Source organism: Setaria italica, chromosome VI, assembly GCF_000263155.2.
Source record: "Setaria italica strain Yugu1 chromosome VI, Setaria_italica_v2.0, whole genome shotgun sequence".
In the NCBI taxonomy this organism is placed as follows: domain Eukaryota; kingdom Viridiplantae; phylum Streptophyta; class Magnoliopsida; order Poales; family Poaceae; genus Setaria; species Setaria italica.
The window spans coordinates 20,577,274-20,596,502 of NC_028455.1; the positions used below are offsets into that span (position 1 = coordinate 20,577,274).

A 19,229-nucleotide genomic window follows, 5' to 3' on the forward strand; every position below is an offset into this window, starting at 1 on the left:
AGTTTGGTAGAGATTGTTTTAGAATGGAATAACATTTGATGGACCTTACTCTTATATGCTTAATTTCAGTTCTAACGGCTGCTAGATCTCATCCTTTGTTAGGGATTCTTCAACATGTCTCTTAACACACCGGAAAGCTCTGATGACTCTAATTCAACTCAAACACGTGCAAAAAGGTCCAAGGTGTGGGAACATTTTGAGCAGAATCTTGTGGAAGTGGATAATTGTTTTAGAGCTGTTTGCAAGTATTGTCGAATGCAGTTAAGCACCAAATCTGGAACTAGTAGCCTTAGAACCCACATTTCTCAATATTGTCATGCAATTGGGGAAGCCGAGAGGAACAGATTCATAGCAACCTTAAAGAAGCCCATAGAGAACTTTGTGTTTGACCCTCAGTTTAGTCGTGAGCGTATGATAGAGTTTGTCATACATGCTGAAATCCCATTTAACAAGTTTGAGGATCCATACTTCGAACCATGGGTTCAGTCCATGCAGCCAACTCTAAGTGTTGTGGGACGACAAACTGTTCGCAATGATTGTCTAAAGAAGTACCAGAGAATGAAGCAAGATATTCAGAATGAACTTGAAAGCCTAGACTCCCATGTGTGCTTGACATCGGATTTGTGGACATCAATCCAAAATTTAGGCTACATGGTTGTAACAGCTCACTATATCACTCCTGACTTCAAGATCAAGAAGAAGATAATAAGTTTCAAAGAGGTCAAATATCCACACTCAGGGTTTGCTATCGAAGAAGCACTTGTTAGCTGCTTGACTGAGTGGGGCATACGAAACAAATTGTTTACTCTCACAGTGGACAATGCTAGTAACAACAACACTGCATGTGACCTGTTGGTAGATACTCACAAGTATGAGTTGATGCTTGAGGGTGCACATTTGCATGTGAGATGTTGTGCGCATATCCTGAATATTTTGGTTCAAGATGGGATGAAAATTATTCATGAGGGGATAAAGAAGATTCGGGAGCTCTTGAAGCACATTATCTCTTCGCCCTCAAGAATGCAAGCTTTTAATGAAATTGCAGTGGTGAATGGTCTTCCAACAAAACGTGGTATTGCTCTTGACATACCCAACCGTTGGAATTCCACCTTCAAGATGGTTGCAGAAGCAATCAAGTACAAGACCGTCCTGAATAGCTATGCAAATCAACATGCAGAAATTCCTCCAAATGAACAAGAATGGAGCACAGCTGATTCAATCTGTAAGTTTCTTAAAACTTTTGAAGAGGCTACAAAAGCAATATCGGCTCATAGGAAACCAACTTCATACATGTTCTTGCCTTTAATTGTTTCAATTCGGGATGCCTTGGATAACCCTTCTTGGCAGACAAGTGTGGCACTACAAGACCTGGCTGCAGCCATGAGGATCAAGTTTGAAAAGTATTGGGGTAGAGATTTTGATGAGTCAAACCAGCCTATTCCTCGCAGAAATAAAAAGGATTATGATGTCAACCTTGGAATTGTTATTGCAACAATGTTAGATCCAAGGGGAAAAGCAGAATATGCAGAGTTCTTCTACCAGAAGATTTGTAGCAATATAGATCAGATTGATTCAAGTGTTGATGCTGCTCTAGTTTGGATGAAAAAATACTTCCTGGAGTATGAGCAACGCTTGAGGAGAGTTAATGCATACTCTGTTACATATTCAAGTGAGGGCAGCATTTGTGTGGGCTCACCGGTGCTTGCGAAAAGGCAGCTAGGATCAGAATTTGCAAACTTCAAGTCAAGTCGAAGAAAGACTCGTCCACCAAAATCTGAATTTGACATCTACTTTGAAGAAGATTGTGTGGAAGACATTGAAAACTTTGACATTTTGGCTTGGTGGAAGGCACATGCTGAGAAGTTCCCGATCTTATCAGTTATGGCACGTGATTTCCTCGCCATTCCTCTTAGTATTGTTTCTTCCGAATCAGCCTTTAGTCTTGGAGGTAGGATTCTTGGGGAGTCAAGAAGCTCACTAACTCCAGAGATGTTAGAAGCCCTTGTGTGTGGGAAAGACTGGTTATTCAAGGAAAAAGATGCAGACAATGAAGGTATACCCTCATTCTGTTTTGGCATGTGTGCATATTTCCATGTTCATTTACTTACTATATGCTCATTATATTGCATGTCAACAAATTAGTGAAGATCAGACTAGTGAAATAGTCACCTTTGTCACTCCATCAGACTAGTGAAATGGACTTCGACATCTCTCAGGTTTGTTTCTGGATTTTCAGGTTTGCATTTTCAGTTGTATATACTGTTAAAGGAATTTCTGGATTGAAGTAACTATCTTTTGCATTGCCTTGAATACTTTTAAAATGATATAATTTAATTCAATGTCTCCTCTTGACCAGTGTACAAGAAGCACCACCCACCATTTCTTGATGATGAAGTATGGCGCCTGGAGAAAATTGGCAAGGATGGTGCTTTTCACAAGCGTTTGAATAGGGAGAGCATCTGTACTGTTAAGGATTTTCTCACTTTACTACATCTTGATGGTCCTAGGCTTCGGAAGGTATTGTTCTGGTCTTCATTTGTTCTGCTGCTCTGCATGTTTGTTGGCTATGGGTAGTTGCAGTTCATCAAAGATGTGTACTATTAACCCCGCTCTATGTTCAAATCATGGTTTAATCCAGTTTTGCTGAGCGTCCAGTTTATCCTTATGTTTTGCATATCCAACTGATTATAAATGTGGACTAGTTGAGCCCCCTCAAGTCTTAACTCTTAAGTAGCTAGTTGTGTTGCTTCATTTCCTATAGTTGCAACACCTAAATTGGCTATTTCTTAGTTTCTGAAAACATGGTTTAATCCATGGTATTGGAGTAATCTTATTCGTTGAATGCCCTTCATCTGCAGTCCTTGATATTGTCAAAAGTAGTTATCTGCTCTGTTTTCATGGTATTGCCAAAAGTAGGCGTAACAGCAATTTGCCATAAGATCTAAGCCAAACCAACAGAATCCTGCTCAAGCCACTTAAACTTTTCTGGACACCTTGTATTGCTTTTAAGTCAAACATTGACTGAGCATTGATAATATCATACATCGGGACCTGGTATTACTAGTGCACGAAAAGTTATACACGTGCACGAAATGCATTTCTCAAATATTTTAAAATTGACTCTCATGCTGTGTTGGGGCCTGTATTATTAAATGGAGGCTTGTTGCTCTGGATCGGATTGCGTCTCAAATGTCTGTTATCTAATTTGTGTGTACTACTGTTTGTTCAGGGTCCTGGTCAACTTCAACCCCGCTCTGGAATCTGGATGAAAGCTTGCGGACTTGCTCTGAATGATAGGTGAAAACTTGCTTTCAATGAAAGCTGTGTGCTTGCTCTGAATGTTATCTGAAAACTCCCTCTGGGTGTATTGTTTTTATCAAGCACTAGTGCTATCTATATGATACTACCCTCTATCTCCCAGCCAGACTTCTATATTGCGATCTGCAGTTACCGTGGAGCATGCAGAAACCTGTGTTTTAACTGACAAAGTGCATTACTACTATCCAGACCGTTCTGACCTTGACCATCTGTTTTTACATGTTTTCTATTTTCAGGCTGAAGCACGTGTGGCTGTGAAGCAAGCATATGAACACTGGAAGAATGTCTTTACATGTGACAACGGAACACTGAAGTTTCTACTGATGACTTCGGTTTGAGCCATTCGCCTCTACCATCACCTGACATTTTCTCGATGGAACCATCGAGTTCCTTAGACCCTTGTGTACTGGAGACCCTTGTGTAATACACTGGATAAGTTCTCCAACTCTTTGGTTTACGAGGACAGCAATCATCCCCCGTTCAGCGATATGTATTATGGCCCTGTAGATCCCAGCATATCCTTTGACACACAGGATCTTGGAGCTGCACTGAAAAGCTTTATTGCAACTTGTTTGACTACTAGTAGCTATCTAATGGGTTCTTATTGGGTTGTAACCATATTTGGCAAGCAATTTGTATAACTTATGCACTGAAAAGTTTGGGGTGGTATGGTGTGTGAAGGTGGAAGTTTGATTTGGAGTGGGTTAAATTTATATATTTGTGAGAATGGGTTGGTGGGGTTACAGTTTGGGTTCCAACCCAATTAACAGGTTGAGTTAGCTCGTTGATTGTGTAAAAAGGAGACACTGGATAATGAGTTGGATTTTCCCTGTACCAGCAGAGAAAGTGTTCCACGAAACAAGATCCATGAAGTATGAACATTGCGAGCAGCAATGAACTACTCTGGTAGAGGATAGACAAGGAAGAATTATAGATTGACACCTGGAGCTACCGAGATGAAAATATTTGATGGTTTTTTAAAGTAATCTGATATTACTATGGAGTGCAAGATTTTCGATACTTGATTTTAACTGTTTGATGTAGTACAAGCGATCGTTGCATCCGGTATAAAGTGATCGCACAGTGGGTTCAAGATTCTGATGATAACAGCCAGGATCCGTAAATTTCAGAAGAGCCCCAGCCTTAACAGGGAAGCAACAAAGAACCATAAACGGCCATGGAACATTACAGACCCATTCTAAAAGAATCTGAACTTAAATACCAGATACATTACGGTAACATCTAATTATAATACTAGGGAGTTAAAGCTACCATCCATGCCATGTGCAACCCATCTCCTCTGAACATCTAAACTCTTTTGTCTAATAATGGTATTTCTGTCAAAAGAGACCAAAATCTACCAGCGGGCTACAGACGTTAACCACATCATGTACTGCACCAGAAAAATAGCTTTGGACACACCACCAGAGGCTAATGGCTGGAGTACGGCATTGAACATTGCTGGAACTCTGAGTCCGTACTTGACTCAAAGATGTGGTGTGGAAGGGCAAAGTCACCATCAGCTATTGGGGTACCATCGCTGCTGCCCCTCTGCCTCTTGGCGGCGCGCTCATGCTTTGGACTGAGCGTTGGAGAGCCAGGCCGACAGTTGGAGTCGGGGGTTACGGGTTCACCATGAGGAAGATCATCATGTGAGGCACTCTCCATGGGCTCAACTCGGCTTCCATTGTCCTTGCTGAATGGTACAGCCTGAAGTGGAGATTCCGATGTTGGCACAGGGGTTGATGGGTTAGTTCTCTCGGAGTCGGGCAACTGTTCACTTGATGTGTCTCTAGAAGCTCCAGCACCACTGATCCGTTGCTGCTCTTCGATGATCTTCTGAAGATACTTGCCTTGTGCTTCAATCCGCAGCTGCAGCTGCCTTTGTACCTGCAGGGGATGTTTATCAGCTACAATAATGCATGTAGTGACAGTTTCTTATTATATATTGCTGCAGCAGTAGGAAGATTGTGAAAATTACCGAAGTTTATTGTCTATTTATTTACATAGTGCTCTGAGAATCTGTTCTAGTTCTGCTTCTCGTAAACTGATAAATTCACTGCTTTTGTTTACACCTATTCTCATACAGTAAATGCAAATAAGTTTTTACATATACATGTCTGACGTCTCTTTCAAATTCAACTACGCTTCAACAGAGTAAAGGCTAGCTGGTATGATTCAGATCCAAACATCTTTATCAGATATTCAGCATCTGAACATCCAGATTCCAGACACCACTATTCCTTGAAACATGGTGCAAAAGCAACACAAATGCCATTTAGAGCTTCAACTAAAATGATATAGCTTTCCAGCAATCAAGGCAGCTGATTATCATTCTAAGTCAGATGTTAAGCCATGGGTTGATACTTTGTAAGCCAACGAAAACATGGGAACTTGAAATTTGTTGGTGGTTATCCCCATAACTATAAGCATTTATAAGCAGAACTAAATATATTTTAAAAATTGCAATTTTAAAATATCATAAAGCTAGATTATTATACAAAAAATCTAGCAATAAATCTCAAAGGATGCAACATAAAATTGATGCATATTAAACTACTCCTGAGTTTAACTCAAGAGTCTCACGAACATAAAATGAACCTGTCTGTACAACTACAGCAGGATTTTTGTTCAACTAATGAAATCATGTAGACATTTTGGCTTGATGGATTAACTCATCTTTAGATGGAACGGACCATCATGGGATAATCCCATGATTTTGGTGAGATGACATCATTCTTCATATTTTGTACTAGATATGTGATAATGATTAATGAGAAACAGTTTGGTAATGGATCAACTCATTCCGTTCCTAATCAATGAAATGGCTTTTGTTCATAATTAACATTGGATGGTCCATTATTTTTACAGTCTTCAACCCAAACGCCTTATAAGTTTATCTTGGCACACAGAGTATATCAACTCAATCATACTTGTATTTTCAGTCTTGTTTCAGACTCCAATCATGATACAGTATCCTTCATGAGATAGAAAGAACTTTTCGAAACATCAATGGCTGTGCCTACAATATCATAAACTGAACACCAATGGTACCTGTGGCATCATTAATTTACCTCTAATTGTTCATGCAAGCGCTTCTGGACCTCCATCTGCAGTTTCAGGGCTTCAGATATCTGCATCGTACTGCAATACAAAATAAAAGTTTACATATCCATCATGAAACAGTTGGAAGTTTGGAACAATAAATAATTAAATATTATCGTTTCATAAAAGTGGAATAGATCATCTGCTTGTACCAAAAGAAAACAACAAGGTAGAGGGAAACTAATTGAAAGACCGTACTATTTATGGTGAAGTGAAAAGTCAGAAGACATGGGGTGGATCAAGGAATCAAATGGCATGTACACTGTATAGCACAGTTTAAGTCTAGGTCCATTTTTAAGTTTAACAATCTTCAAATATGCACCTGTGGATGAGGCATGCTAATAGACATAATGAACTACTTCCAATTCATATTAGGAAAAAAAATACCACAGTAGGGGTGGCCCCTACCTTCTTCGCCTAAAAAAAATCATTACGTGGAGATTCAATAAAAAGAAGCCATGTGTTACTGATTAAACCAGTCTTGTATGCATAAACCACCTGAGTGTCAATACACAATAACATCAACACAGATTTTGTTTGAATGTCAAAACTACATTCATTTCCTTAACTAATATTCTAATACAAAATTTACCATTGTCATTAGGTATTTTTTAATACTGCAAATGATGTCTGGCCATTTGAACTGAAGTCACCACAACAGGTTGCACCTGATCCACCTACCTCTTTCTTTCAACTACCAAGCAAGAAGACCTATCTTTACATGAAAGTAAACACAAACACACGGAGAACTGATACTTACGAGGAACCTTCAAGAGCTGCCAGCAAATCCCCTGGATCTTTCTTTTCAGCTTTGTTGTCTACACGACAGGTATGAATGAAATGAAGCAAAATAATAGTAAAATGGTGGTCTTTCTTGAATGTAATAAAACAAGATGACAATGGTCACCTACCATCGGTTGAAGGGTCTGGAATGTATTTTGCAAGACGGTATTTCTAGATTTGTTTTTAAAAAAAGAAAAGAAAGAAAGTAGTTAGCGAGGAGAACTGTAAGTAGTCTAAATGGTGAAGGGCTATTCATATAGAGAAGATTACCTGCAAGTGACTCTTCACATGGTATATTGTAAGTCCTGGCACACCCATAATCCTAAGAACTCCCTTTGGAGTGGCTCCTGTGACATTTATACAATTATACAATAAGCAGATGAAGCTACCTGAAATCTAAGCATATTGAAAGAACTAAAGAAGTGTCTCATATAAAATAGTTGTACAATGCAAAATTGATAAAGTAGTATGCAAACACTTCAGACATAAGTATCACAATTATAATGCCTTTAAGTTGCACCGATCTCAATATCTCAATGATTACAACTCCTAAACACTAGCATTGACCAATTCATCATAAATAAATAATTATCCGTATAATTTATATTTAAAACTTCTAATTAATCATCAAGCCATGGAGATTCTCATCATAAGCCACGTGAATAAAATGGTGAACAGGTACAACCTCACACAACAGAAGATCATTATATAGGACCGCCTACCACTATCACCAACATTGATTCTATCATTTTAAGTAGTACAGATACGATAGTTAGGACCTTGGTAATTTATACAATATGAATAGTGAATCCGCACATTTTTCTTGTAGAATTTTTTAAACTTTTTTAACTAATCGAATTTAGTAAATAACCACGGATTTCTGGAAAATTCTTTTAATCGGTATTATTAGTGGAGCATGTCCAATGTGTTAATGCACAACTGTCATATTAGCTTGGGAACTATTGTGCTATGTCTTTCCATATTAGTATTGGCATCCTATTCTACCTAGCCTAACATAGCTCAGCATTTTTACCAAGGACAACACATGGCATATATAATAATTCTGTGCTATAAAAGAACCAAATATTATTGATCATTATAAACTTAGAAATTTGGTCTCCAATGTTCAGATTTCTCGCAAAAACATCACACCACCAAATCGGTACCTATCGTACCCGAGCACATGCAAGCAACCTAGATATAAATCTTGAATGACTAAACTGTATCGATATCCTAACAAATCACTATTTCCAGCTACAGCAGCCATATCATTTCTGTTTCAAGAACTCACGTCATCAGAGTTAACCGTGAATAATGACCGTTACAAACTCATTTCTGGATGGTTTTGTAGTTCGTTTAAAAAATACTTATATGGCCTAGATGTAGTGCAGATAGGCAAAAACTTATATGTTCCGTCTATCCTCCTTGAAAAAAGAAAATTATGCATCTTGTTATTATCATGCTAGACCTCAGAGAGTTGGTTTTATTTTCCTGGATCCATACTTTGTTACTCAGTGTTTCTTTTAAGAAATATCTATGGCAATTAGTTGTTTATTCTCCAGCTTTTGCTGCATATCACCTTAATATCAATCTATAATAATTTACATTAAGTTGTAGTATGTATAGAGATATAGTTGCACAGACATGCATCTCATTCATCAGAAAACCATTTTCCCAATTTAGGAGACATGATTTCAAAATCAAATTCTTATTCAGAAGCCTTAAAAGATAGCATTTAATGGGTTCACAAAGGAAAGGAAAAATAGAATATGAGGGAAACAAGTTGAAGCACAAAAAACATACTATCTGGCCCGCCAAGTTGTGTAACAGCCTCCACGAAGCGGTCATGCAGCTCATTTGTCCACCGTAACCGTTGTCTTGCTGCCATGTTAGGGTTGCTGTTTCCTCCATTATGAGGGACCATAGCGCCATCCCCTGGACCCATTTGATCATGAGGAGCAGGATTGCTTTGAGTCGGACCAATGCTCGGATTTGGCTGGTACATTGCGCTTGCTCAATGCCTAGAAATAAATGCCATAATTAAGTGATATATTATATTATTAACAACAAGAAGAGAAGGTATGCCATACAATGATTAAATAAAATGCATACTTGTTGCGTCCCAGAATATAGCTACGTTTAGACTTTTAAAGTCAAACCTTTTTAATTTTAACTATGAATAGCGAAATAATCATATAGACTAATAACATAAAAATGGAGTTAGTAGATTTATTGTGATACCAGCTATTATAAGATGTAACCTTTTCTATTTGAAATAAATTAGTTTTAGAGATATTGTTGGTCAAAGTTAAAAAAAGTTTGACTTTGGAAAACCCTAAATGTAGCTATATTCTCAGACAAAGGGAGTAATGGATCAACATTTACATTGAGTTATATATTGCCTGCAAACACAGCTATAGAAGTTTACAGTAAGGGCCACAAAAGAAAATTTTGCAACAGTTTACAGTCATAAAGCGGTGCTTCCTTTTTATCCTCTTTAGTGGTGGCTTTTGTCAGTGTTAGATTTAATCTGCAGTCTAGCGCAACTTGCTCGGGATTAAAAAGGTTTTGTTGTTTGTTGTCACACAGCCATAAAGACAAGTAGCCAGAATTAGTATCATTTCTCCTGTTGACATTTCATTTCCACATGATGCTCTGCCTATTGCTTTAATAATCTTGTTCAACAAAATTTCCAAGGAGCACCAAAAGTACTTCCATCCATGCCTCGGTATTTTGCAGATATATAAAAAATAATAAAAAATCCTAATTGGACAACCGGGTTATAGTCATGCCAAAATCAGCGAGCCTAACACCAGCACAACATGGACCGCACTAGAACCGAATCTACTTGCTACACCAGCTTAGACGCCCAGAGACGGCAAGCTGACCATACTACGAGGCCAGCTCAGTACCGGAACTTAGAAGCCGTCTGTTCAATTTGGGCCTTAGTAGACAGCAAAAGGAAACCGGGAAGGGGATTCCGGAAAAGGCAGGCGCATTCCCTGAGGGCGCGAACACCATGACCAGGGAACCGAAACGCCTGCTGAATCCGGCCGCGCGCACAATCGCGCACGCTCGATTGAAATAGGACTAAATCGAAGCAATCCAATTACACAAAGCGCTCACAAGAACACCAAGAAACCTCAATCCCCCAGCGGCGCGGGGAGACGGAAGACGAGGAGAAGGGGGGAGCACAGGAGAAGGCTACTAACCAGGGGCGCGCGGTCTGAGGGGGGAGGTGGAGGCTGCTCGACGCCGGCCGAGCGCTCCCCCTCTCTCTCTCTGCGTCTCTGGGTTCCTCTCTCTCTCCTCTTTCTCTCTCTAGGCCAAGGCGGAGGGAGAAGGGCAGGTCAGGCAAGGCCCTTTTGCTGCTGCCCTCGATTGGTCCGGCCCGAACGGTCGAGGGCAGGGGGAGGGCCAAGCTAGTGTGGGTCCCATCAGGGAGGGGGACGGGCGTGGGTGGCCTGACGATAGATAAACCGGGGGAGTTTTTTTAGAGAGATTAGGATCGTGCGCCCGAAGGTAACGAGGCAAAATAAATTTCGTGTGTAAGTATCGTGAAATATTTACTTCTACATATTTAAACACACGCAAAATGCTCTCCATGTGAAATAAAAAATGACTTTACAATGAGTAATAACATAAGCATAAGTACGCTTGATGTTCTTTATCTCAACTTGCAAAAGAATAATCATGTGACCAATTCCCAAACAATATATGACAGTTAATCACCTTTACCTCGTATTCGTTTTTAGCAAGCTCTAACAGCGACTTGAACAACCTTCAACATTGGATTCAGCAGGACAATAATCATGTGGAACAAGTACGAATACAGGTCATCCAAAGACCATCCCTATCTATCCTATTTCTTTGCCTATGATGCGTCAAAAATAATGTTTCACAATGCTCAGTAGTCTTGTCCTCTAGGCATTCGCTTCGTGTGCTAAAAAATTGATGAAGAAATTGTACCGCATCGTAATAGCATCATGTATGTAAGATGAGTGCTTACTTCAAGTTTAGCTCTCGTGTGGTGGGATTTATCGTATATTGTAAAAACACAAAGAAACGTACAACAAAGTATATTTACTCACTGTATAAATGTGCACGTTTCGAGGACTATCCCACCATATCATGTATTGTAGAATAAGCCATCCATCTCACACACAAGCAATTTCTTTCCATTCTAAAAAAGGAAACTTCATTCAAAATTCGAATTATGCATGCAAATAGATATCAACAGTCTCGAACTCTGCTCAAAAACAGTCTCGATCTGAAATACATTAGACCAAAAATATAATCATAACAAAATATTCTCACGTTGTCCACTCACACAACAACAACACACCGCGACCACACCGAGCACCGAGCAGAGACTGCCTTGTGCTCGTCTCTTCTTCATTGGGAGTTTTTTTTTTCTTTTACGCTATTAAGATCATACCCGTGCGTTGCTACAGGCAACACAAATTCCCTCGACAAGCATCAAAATGATTCATATGAAATATCCTTACAACAAGTACCAATGGAGGCATATCTTTTGCCTTAAGTACATATCATTGTCAACTTAAAGCTGTCTTATATAACTTTTAAAAAAAAAAGATACTCACCGCCGTAGTATACTATGCATGCGTTGCTATGAGAGCTTACTATAGGAGAACAAAGAAACATTCTTTAAACAGTTTAGTATTATTCATCATAATGGCTGCTTGCAATGGAGTGCATCTGAGTTTAAAGCAACTTCGTGCCTACGGTCCATGGATTTGAATGAGATTATAGATGCTCGAGCTATTCTGAATCAGTCAACAGAACAGGTTCAAACCAAACCTGCTCAATGAAATAGACGAGCAAGTCCTCCGACAGTTCACACGGTCACCAGACTGTGAGCATGTCTCCATGCAATCCTTGTACATGTTGTCTTTCTTCGATAGAGCAATGGATTGCTTCCATTTGCCAGCCTTCTTGTAAATGTAGGCAGCAATTCTCCTCACCTCAAGCAACTCATGCTTCTCAAGCTGCTCGAGATATATGAACTAAGAAGTCATTAAAAATAGTCACCAACAGCAAACTCATGTGCCCCTTATCCATACACATCTATCAAGTATACCCATCATATGCCGGTGCCATAATTATTAGAACGATCCCATACTTGTAATCAAGAAATATAGTACTTGAGTTCTTATGTCAAAACAGTGCACACAATCCTTCCACTCCTCTATGGCTCGATGGACATCTATTTTAGCAGGGATAGCTCAATCTGATGCTTCCAAAATAAATACACTTCAATAGTGGTAAATCTTTTTGCTAAACATTAATTAGCTTTAATTTTACACAGATTGACAGCATCAGGAAGTACATCCGGTGATCTTTGTTTTCATGAATAGATAGGCAGAGACATTGTCAATTAAAATAAGACAAATGGAAACGATGGCTGGAATTTGTCTCGCAAGTATTATAGGAGCAAAGCACAATAATCCACATGAGGTCTATTGCACTAACTTAAATACCAATTACCAAGCACTTTGTAATTGAGAATGACAATAGTATCGTCTAGACCAAATGAATTATGTGACAGTACAAAAAAGGAATGTATGAAGTGAAACTAACATAGAACTTAACAATACTAAATTACTTATTCTGCAACGCTGAGATTCGTCTTACCAAGAATCATTTTCCCACTACTGTCCATGCCATGCTATCATCCACCCACCACACTGATATCGTAAACATGGTTTCCTGCAGCTGATCCTTGCTACTTTTCAGAAGTACCCAAGACTACGAACAGCGCTAGCTGCCAATGAACCTCAAGTAGAACATATTTCCATCTGATCACCACATCTTTTATGTCACTTTAATCCTGAAAGAACAGCAAAACACATTCACATGCAGTGAGGCCATGTCCTAAAACAATTTTTGACTAAAGAAATAGTAATAATACAAATCAATCAAAGGAAATCTGAATAATCATGTAGAAGTTGCAGCACTAAAACATACTACTCATATCTCAAGTAAAATAATCAGATGCACAAAATAAACAGGGCTTACCGAAATAAATAGGAATAAAGTGAAAAAGGAAAGAGAGAAAATAAATGAGCACAAACCGAATACATAAGAGCTCCAGTCATTGACACAATGGTGTCTCATTGGACGGAAAGCACAGCAGCTTGATTGCCACCACTAACCAAATTGAACTTAATCATATATGATCACTGGGAGATGATGCCTTCGCAGAATTTTATCCAAAATGCCTGATAACATTTGGGCAAGGCAATTGTATCCATGCTAAAATCAACAGGTCAAGTATGGTGTGAATACCTTCATGTCTGTCTCCAGTGTGTGAAAATCATAGCCAGGTCGAATTATTCTGGCCATGATGACTACTTTCAATTTAATCGCAAGTTCAGAACTTCCATTTGATTCCAGTTAACACCAGCCAACAATATGCCATCAATTTCCATTGGTTGTACATTTTATCCATTTCATGTTTCTACAGCTGGATCATTTGTACCATACAAGAATGAATCATCGAAGCCACATTTTCCGAAGATACTGCAGATATATGGGCACATGATAAAAATTCAGAAGTATAGATGAAATCTGACCTACAATCCCAGATATGGTATGCCCTTCTCTACTGTTTGATGCTCCGATCGAAACAAATATCAAATGTGTAAATTGTACAGGTACATGCAAAGATTAATTTTGAAGGGAGAGTATTTTCAGAGGGAAAAAGGTATTATTCATCTTATTCTACAGGCAGACAGTGCAGGATGGATTCTTAAGAATGGTTTCAGATAAATGGAAATTATGCATGTTAGGTTATACTACGAACTCTCGTACTGCCCTGAAGTGGTGGCACTAAATAATTCGGGTATGATTTCCAAGAGACCCCGAAAAAATCCATTAAAAAGATAAACCTTCTAGCAGCATTTTTTTTAATATGATAACAACACTCATGTCAAGATTCAGGCAAAAGTAATCACCGCCTAAAAATTGGTGTTTGTATTTCATATGTTCTCAGTGTCCACATGTAAATTGTAAAATGTCAGGTAGTTCATATGTTCTCTTTCAGATTTAATCCATTTCTATCCATAGTTGACCACTCAAATAGTAATGTAATTTAAATAGAACAACCATGAAGCAAACATCACATTGTAGCTTATACATGAGTTTGAGTGCAAGGCTGCAAGCCACCATCTATTGTTACCAGGTATTAACTTAGCTCTATCGACAACAAGCTGTAGCCACCAAGGTCAGTTCCATTCAGTTCATATGCTTTGGCCAAGGAATCCATATATGGAATGCAAAACCATGCCAAGCCTCGTGTTAATGATGCGAATGGATCCACTTGTAGATGATGAATTCCGAAGAAAAAAAATATAATCTCAAAAAATTCCTCCAAAATCTTGTGCCCCAAAATACGGACTTATCCTAAGACAAGGAGGAGGGTGAGCGGTGGCGACACAGGGCGAGAGGAGAAGGGTGAGCGGTGGCAGCATAGGGCGAGCGGCGGCAGCGCAGGGCGAGTGGCGGCGGCACGGGAGACTGGCGGCGGTGGCAGCTCGAGAGAGAGAATGAGGGGGGGATATCGGAGGGGGCCGCGGCGGGTGCGGGGATGGAGGTGTGACATCCCTAGAATTCAAAAGGTCACAATAGAATTTACAATAGATGTTTGATTAAATTGCTTGTTCTACTATGCTTGTTTAGAATAGGTGCTTACCTAGAATGGTTAATCAATTAGAACTTGGTGTTAAAACTTGAAAGTAAAACTTGAAAGTAAAACTTGAAAGTAAGGATCTACTTTAGAAACTTTTGGCAAAAACAAACCCCTCAGCCAAAAAGCCTTGCATGTCTAGGAGTCGGTGGATTAGATACCACATGACAGGTAAGTCTTGCGGAGTATTAGTATACTCAGTCTTGCTTGTGGCTATATTTTTCAAGTAATGTTGTTGATGATGTGATTGCTAGTGTGACTTGGTCGTACCAGATCCCTCCGGGATGGACGGTTGAGTGGGATCCGTCCTCGGTGGGCGAGGACCGTGGTGAGCGATATCATGGACGGCTTCACCATGGTATCGTGTATCGATGTTAGACTGATCGTTCTTTTCCGCTGCTTTGAACTCTGAACACACTTTTAAGATTTGAACTCTAAACCAATCCTTTATGCATTTGAACTGTAATAACTTAATTTGGGACCTGTAATATGTTATCTGGATTGTTGTAATCTCTGGACACGTCTTCGTGCGAGCTTGGTATGCTTGTTTCAATCAAAAACACGTGGTTGTATCGGGTGAAACCTGATATACTACCATCTTAATTCGATTAAAGTGTCTATTCACATTTGAGGCGATGTTGAACACACTTTAGCCGGGTTAATTTGGGTAGTTCTACCACAACTGGTATCAGAGCGAAAAGCATACACCAAAGAAAACAACAAGCCCTAAACACTCTTTTCAATAAAACTTGCAAGAAAAATCGTGTTTGAAAAATGCGTAAGTTCGTTAAGGATGAAAGGTAGTTCATGAAGCCTTAGGGGTTATTGGTTGTTCAGATGGCTAATTAACTATTGATTATATTATACTGACTCCTAGCACATTTACTTTCTGTTGAAACTTACTTTCTTACACAACGGTGGGCGCAGGGGTACGGTGATTGCTGTAACGTACCTACGGCACCATATGCAAATATGGTGGCGATACCCAAAAATAATGGTTGGCGTAGGAGTACGGCGATTGCTGTAACATACCCACAGCATCATATGCAAATATGATGGCGGCACATAAAATATGAATACGCTATCTTGGTGTATGAACGTTGCCCGTACAGCGGAAATCGTGCGGGTGCCGTTTCTATAGTGAACGGTAATGAATGTGGATGCTTTCGTGAGTGCTGGCACGGAAGGTTCAATTGTACATGTGATCTTTTGCAGGTACACTAACCGCGCTTATGTTAAGTTAACGAACGGTTAGAAATGCAACTAGCTATTATATGGAGAGTCGTAGTTGTTGCCTTGCCACCGGCACTAACCCCGTAAGTCCAAGTAATTGGTAGTTGTTTAATTTGTGAGGACGCATAGGTTGTGCATGCATCATGTTAAAAGCTTACAATTGAAAACTTAAACAAGCTTTGCATGAATAACGTGTTAACTAACGAAGTTCTCACAAATTCCTTATCAATCACGGAAACCTGTGGACCTGTTGCCTATCGAGTAAAATTTCCACCCAGACCTTCCGCTATCCATGACATCTTCCATGTATCTCAACTCAAGAAATGTGTTAGAATTCCAACTGAGATTATCGAACATGAGGAAGTATGGGTAGAACCGGACCTTTCCTATGTGGAGGTTCCGATCAAAGTTCTTGATCGCAAGGAAAGGAGAACCTGGAGGCAAGTGGTGAGAATATTTAAGATTCAGTGGAGCCATCATACATAGGATGAAGCCACATGGGAAACCGAAGAATATCTCAACAAAAATTTTCACGGTTTCCTATTCGAAATAGGAGGTATGTGCACAGCCACACTAGTTTTTCATCACCCTAATCTCAGGACGAGATTCTTTTTAAGGGGGTAGGTTGTGACATCCCTAGAATTCAAAAGGTCACAATAGAATTAAAAAAGGACAAAACAAGAATTCAAAGGATAAAACAAGAGAAATTAGGGGGGAAAGACTGGAAATAAACTAAATTACAAAAATCTTTCAAATTTCATATATAAACTCAAATTTTGGCCAATGTAAAAGTTGTAGAACTTTTCAAACTAAAAAACTTTTGTTATTTGAGATTCCTCTGATTTTGAGTGGAAGTTACTCAAACGTTGAATCTAAATTCAGCTGAATTTTGGGGCAAATTCAAATTCAGCCTAAGCTGGCGTTCTACTTAACTTTGCCCAATTTAAACACCAAATCTGTTGAGTTTTTCACCAGGCTACTTTTGTAAAAGTGGTAGCCAGTATTGCCATCTACAACTTTCATATTTGAACTTTTCAAAGTTTGGTTCAAAATTTCTGAGAAAATCCAACCCAAAGATCTACCCACGCACGCCACACGTGAACGCACGCGCGCCCAGTGCGCGATCACCATGCGCGACGTCGCTACGCGGTGCCGCCCGGCTGGCGCAGCGCCGGCGACCAACCCCTTCCAGAGACAAGATCAGACGCCCCTGGCGCTTGCCCAACCGCGCGCGCTATCTCCCCCCTCCACACGGCAAATCCCATTCGGCCAACCCCGGCCCGCGTGCCACGCGCGCCCGCGCACGCACGCCACCGCGACCGCCACGTCGCAGCGCGTCCATGGCCAACGCCGCCCGGCTAGTCGCCGTTGGCGATGAGACTAGACAAGAGTGCCCCCCTCGCCCACTCATCGGCCGCGACAAACCGATCCTCCATGCCACGATCCTGCCCAGCCAGCCACCGGCCGTCACCCACGCGCGCCGTGGCCCGTACGCCGCCGCGGCCACTCCCGGCACGCCCTTGCCTTGCTCCGCCTGTGCCCGGCTGCCGCACGCTCGCCCAACCATGTTGTGAGCTTATCCTGCGCTCGCTCGTGCCTCCTTACCACTATAAAAAGGGGTAGAGCCCTCCCCGCCAACGCTGCTCTCTGCCCGCACCCCCGGTGAAGCTCCACCGTGCTCGCCCTTGCCACCACACCGTTGAGCGCCCCCTCTCGAGCCCCTTCAGCTCCGCCTGAGCCCTCCAAAGCCCCCTCCGCCCACCACTCCACCTCTCCGAGCATCTCCTCGACCAGTTCCGCCGTCACTGACGGAAACGATGACAGCCGCTATCGGCCATCCTCCGCCTTCGACACCCATAGCCCGCATAACCTAGGTGAACTCCTCGACACGCCCGTGCCCTTAGCTCACCCTAAGCTCGCTGGAGTTTGCCAGATTTTGGCCGGAGCGCCGCCAGCGAAGCCAAGGACCCAATCGCGTAGCCCCAAATCTTTCTAGGGTCTGAACCATAAAATACCATGACCCCGTTGTAATGTTTCAAAAGAATCAGGGACCCTTTCACCAAACGTATTTAACCTTTTCTGTTTTAAAATGGATGAAAAGGCTAAAACTTTGAAAACGTGTAGAAAAATGTAGGAAAATGAGAAAAATGTGTACTAATTTTGTTGAACTCTAGATGATGTTCCTACTACTGTTTTAGGTTCAAATGCTTGAATGTTATATTAATCTTGTTATTTGCACAATAAATAGTGGAAAATAAATAAAAATGCAAGATAAGTTTTGTTAAGCTTCTGATGTATATGTCTAACTAGGAAAAATATTTGCTTCTGTAAGATAGGTGTTTTACATTGCTTAAATAAATACATGTGATTTAATGTACTTATTATGTGATAAATAGTTTTCATGCTCAATAAACTCTAAAAAATTTACAATAGCCTCTGTTAGTGTTGATAACCCTTCTGTAAAATTTGTACAGCCAGATTGTTAATTAAACTTCAGTTACAAATCAATCTTCATATTCTGCAAATTAATACTGTTTGATTTTTAATAAGTTCTATAGAACTCAAATGCATCCCAAATTTTTATAGTAGCTCACTTGTGTAGAGGGAAAGCTTCTGTGAAAATTTCATATTCATATCTTAACAGATGCTTCCAGAAACATTTATCCTTGTTTAAGAGCTTGTTTAAATTAATAATACAATTGCAACTAGGAATGGTAAACTAGCCAATGTTTTTATTCAGAAACTGGATAACTTTTGAAATGATTGCCAAATAGGACCAAAATGACACCACCTTTCTATTATGAATTCTAAGTTGTTAGAATCTTATATGTGTACATAATCTCCATCAAAATCAAACCTAAGTTCGAAATCTTGTCTAGGTGAATGTGGTCGAAAATACACCCTATGCTTTTACAATGATTAACGAAATGCAACCTACATTATGAAAGATTATAAAAGAGATCTTATGCATATGCATCTTATGTAGAAGCTAACCTTGCTGACGAAACGTACGAGCTCGGCCCGGAACGCGAAGAAGGACGCCCTCCTATTGAGCTGAATATGATCAAGGCAAACCAAGGCT

General features: G+C 40.2%; 2 protein-coding genes across 2 annotated transcripts; one reads left to right on the plus strand and one right to left on the minus strand.

The window, feature by feature from the left end:
• Positions 1-114: 114 nt before the first annotated feature.
• On the plus strand, positions 115-3,745 carry LOC105914573 (zinc finger BED domain-containing protein RICESLEEPER 2-like). Its single transcript, XM_022827746.1, has 5 exons — positions 115-2,053; positions 2,130-2,216; positions 2,451-2,517; positions 3,230-3,297; positions 3,555-3,745. The coding sequence occupies exons 1-2, from the start codon at positions 115-117 to the stop codon at positions 2,189-2,191; spliced, it is 2,001 nt and encodes a 666-aa protein (XP_022683481.1). The 3' UTR covers positions 2,192-2,216; positions 2,451-2,517; positions 3,230-3,297; positions 3,555-3,745.
• A 671-nt stretch (positions 3,746-4,416) lies between these two features.
• On the minus strand, positions 4,417-10,584 carry LOC101761798 (myb family transcription factor PHL7). Its single transcript, XM_004973204.3, has 7 exons — positions 10,419-10,584; positions 9,010-9,227; positions 7,477-7,553; positions 7,335-7,377; positions 7,184-7,241; positions 6,393-6,462; positions 4,417-5,208 (listed from the first exon to the last, which is right to left on the minus strand). The coding sequence occupies exons 2-7, from the start codon at positions 9,209-9,211 to the stop codon at positions 4,750-4,752; spliced, it is 909 nt and encodes a 302-aa protein (XP_004973261.1). The 5' UTR covers positions 9,212-9,227; positions 10,419-10,584; the 3' UTR covers positions 4,417-4,749.
• Positions 10,585-19,229: the final 8,645 nt, after the last annotated feature.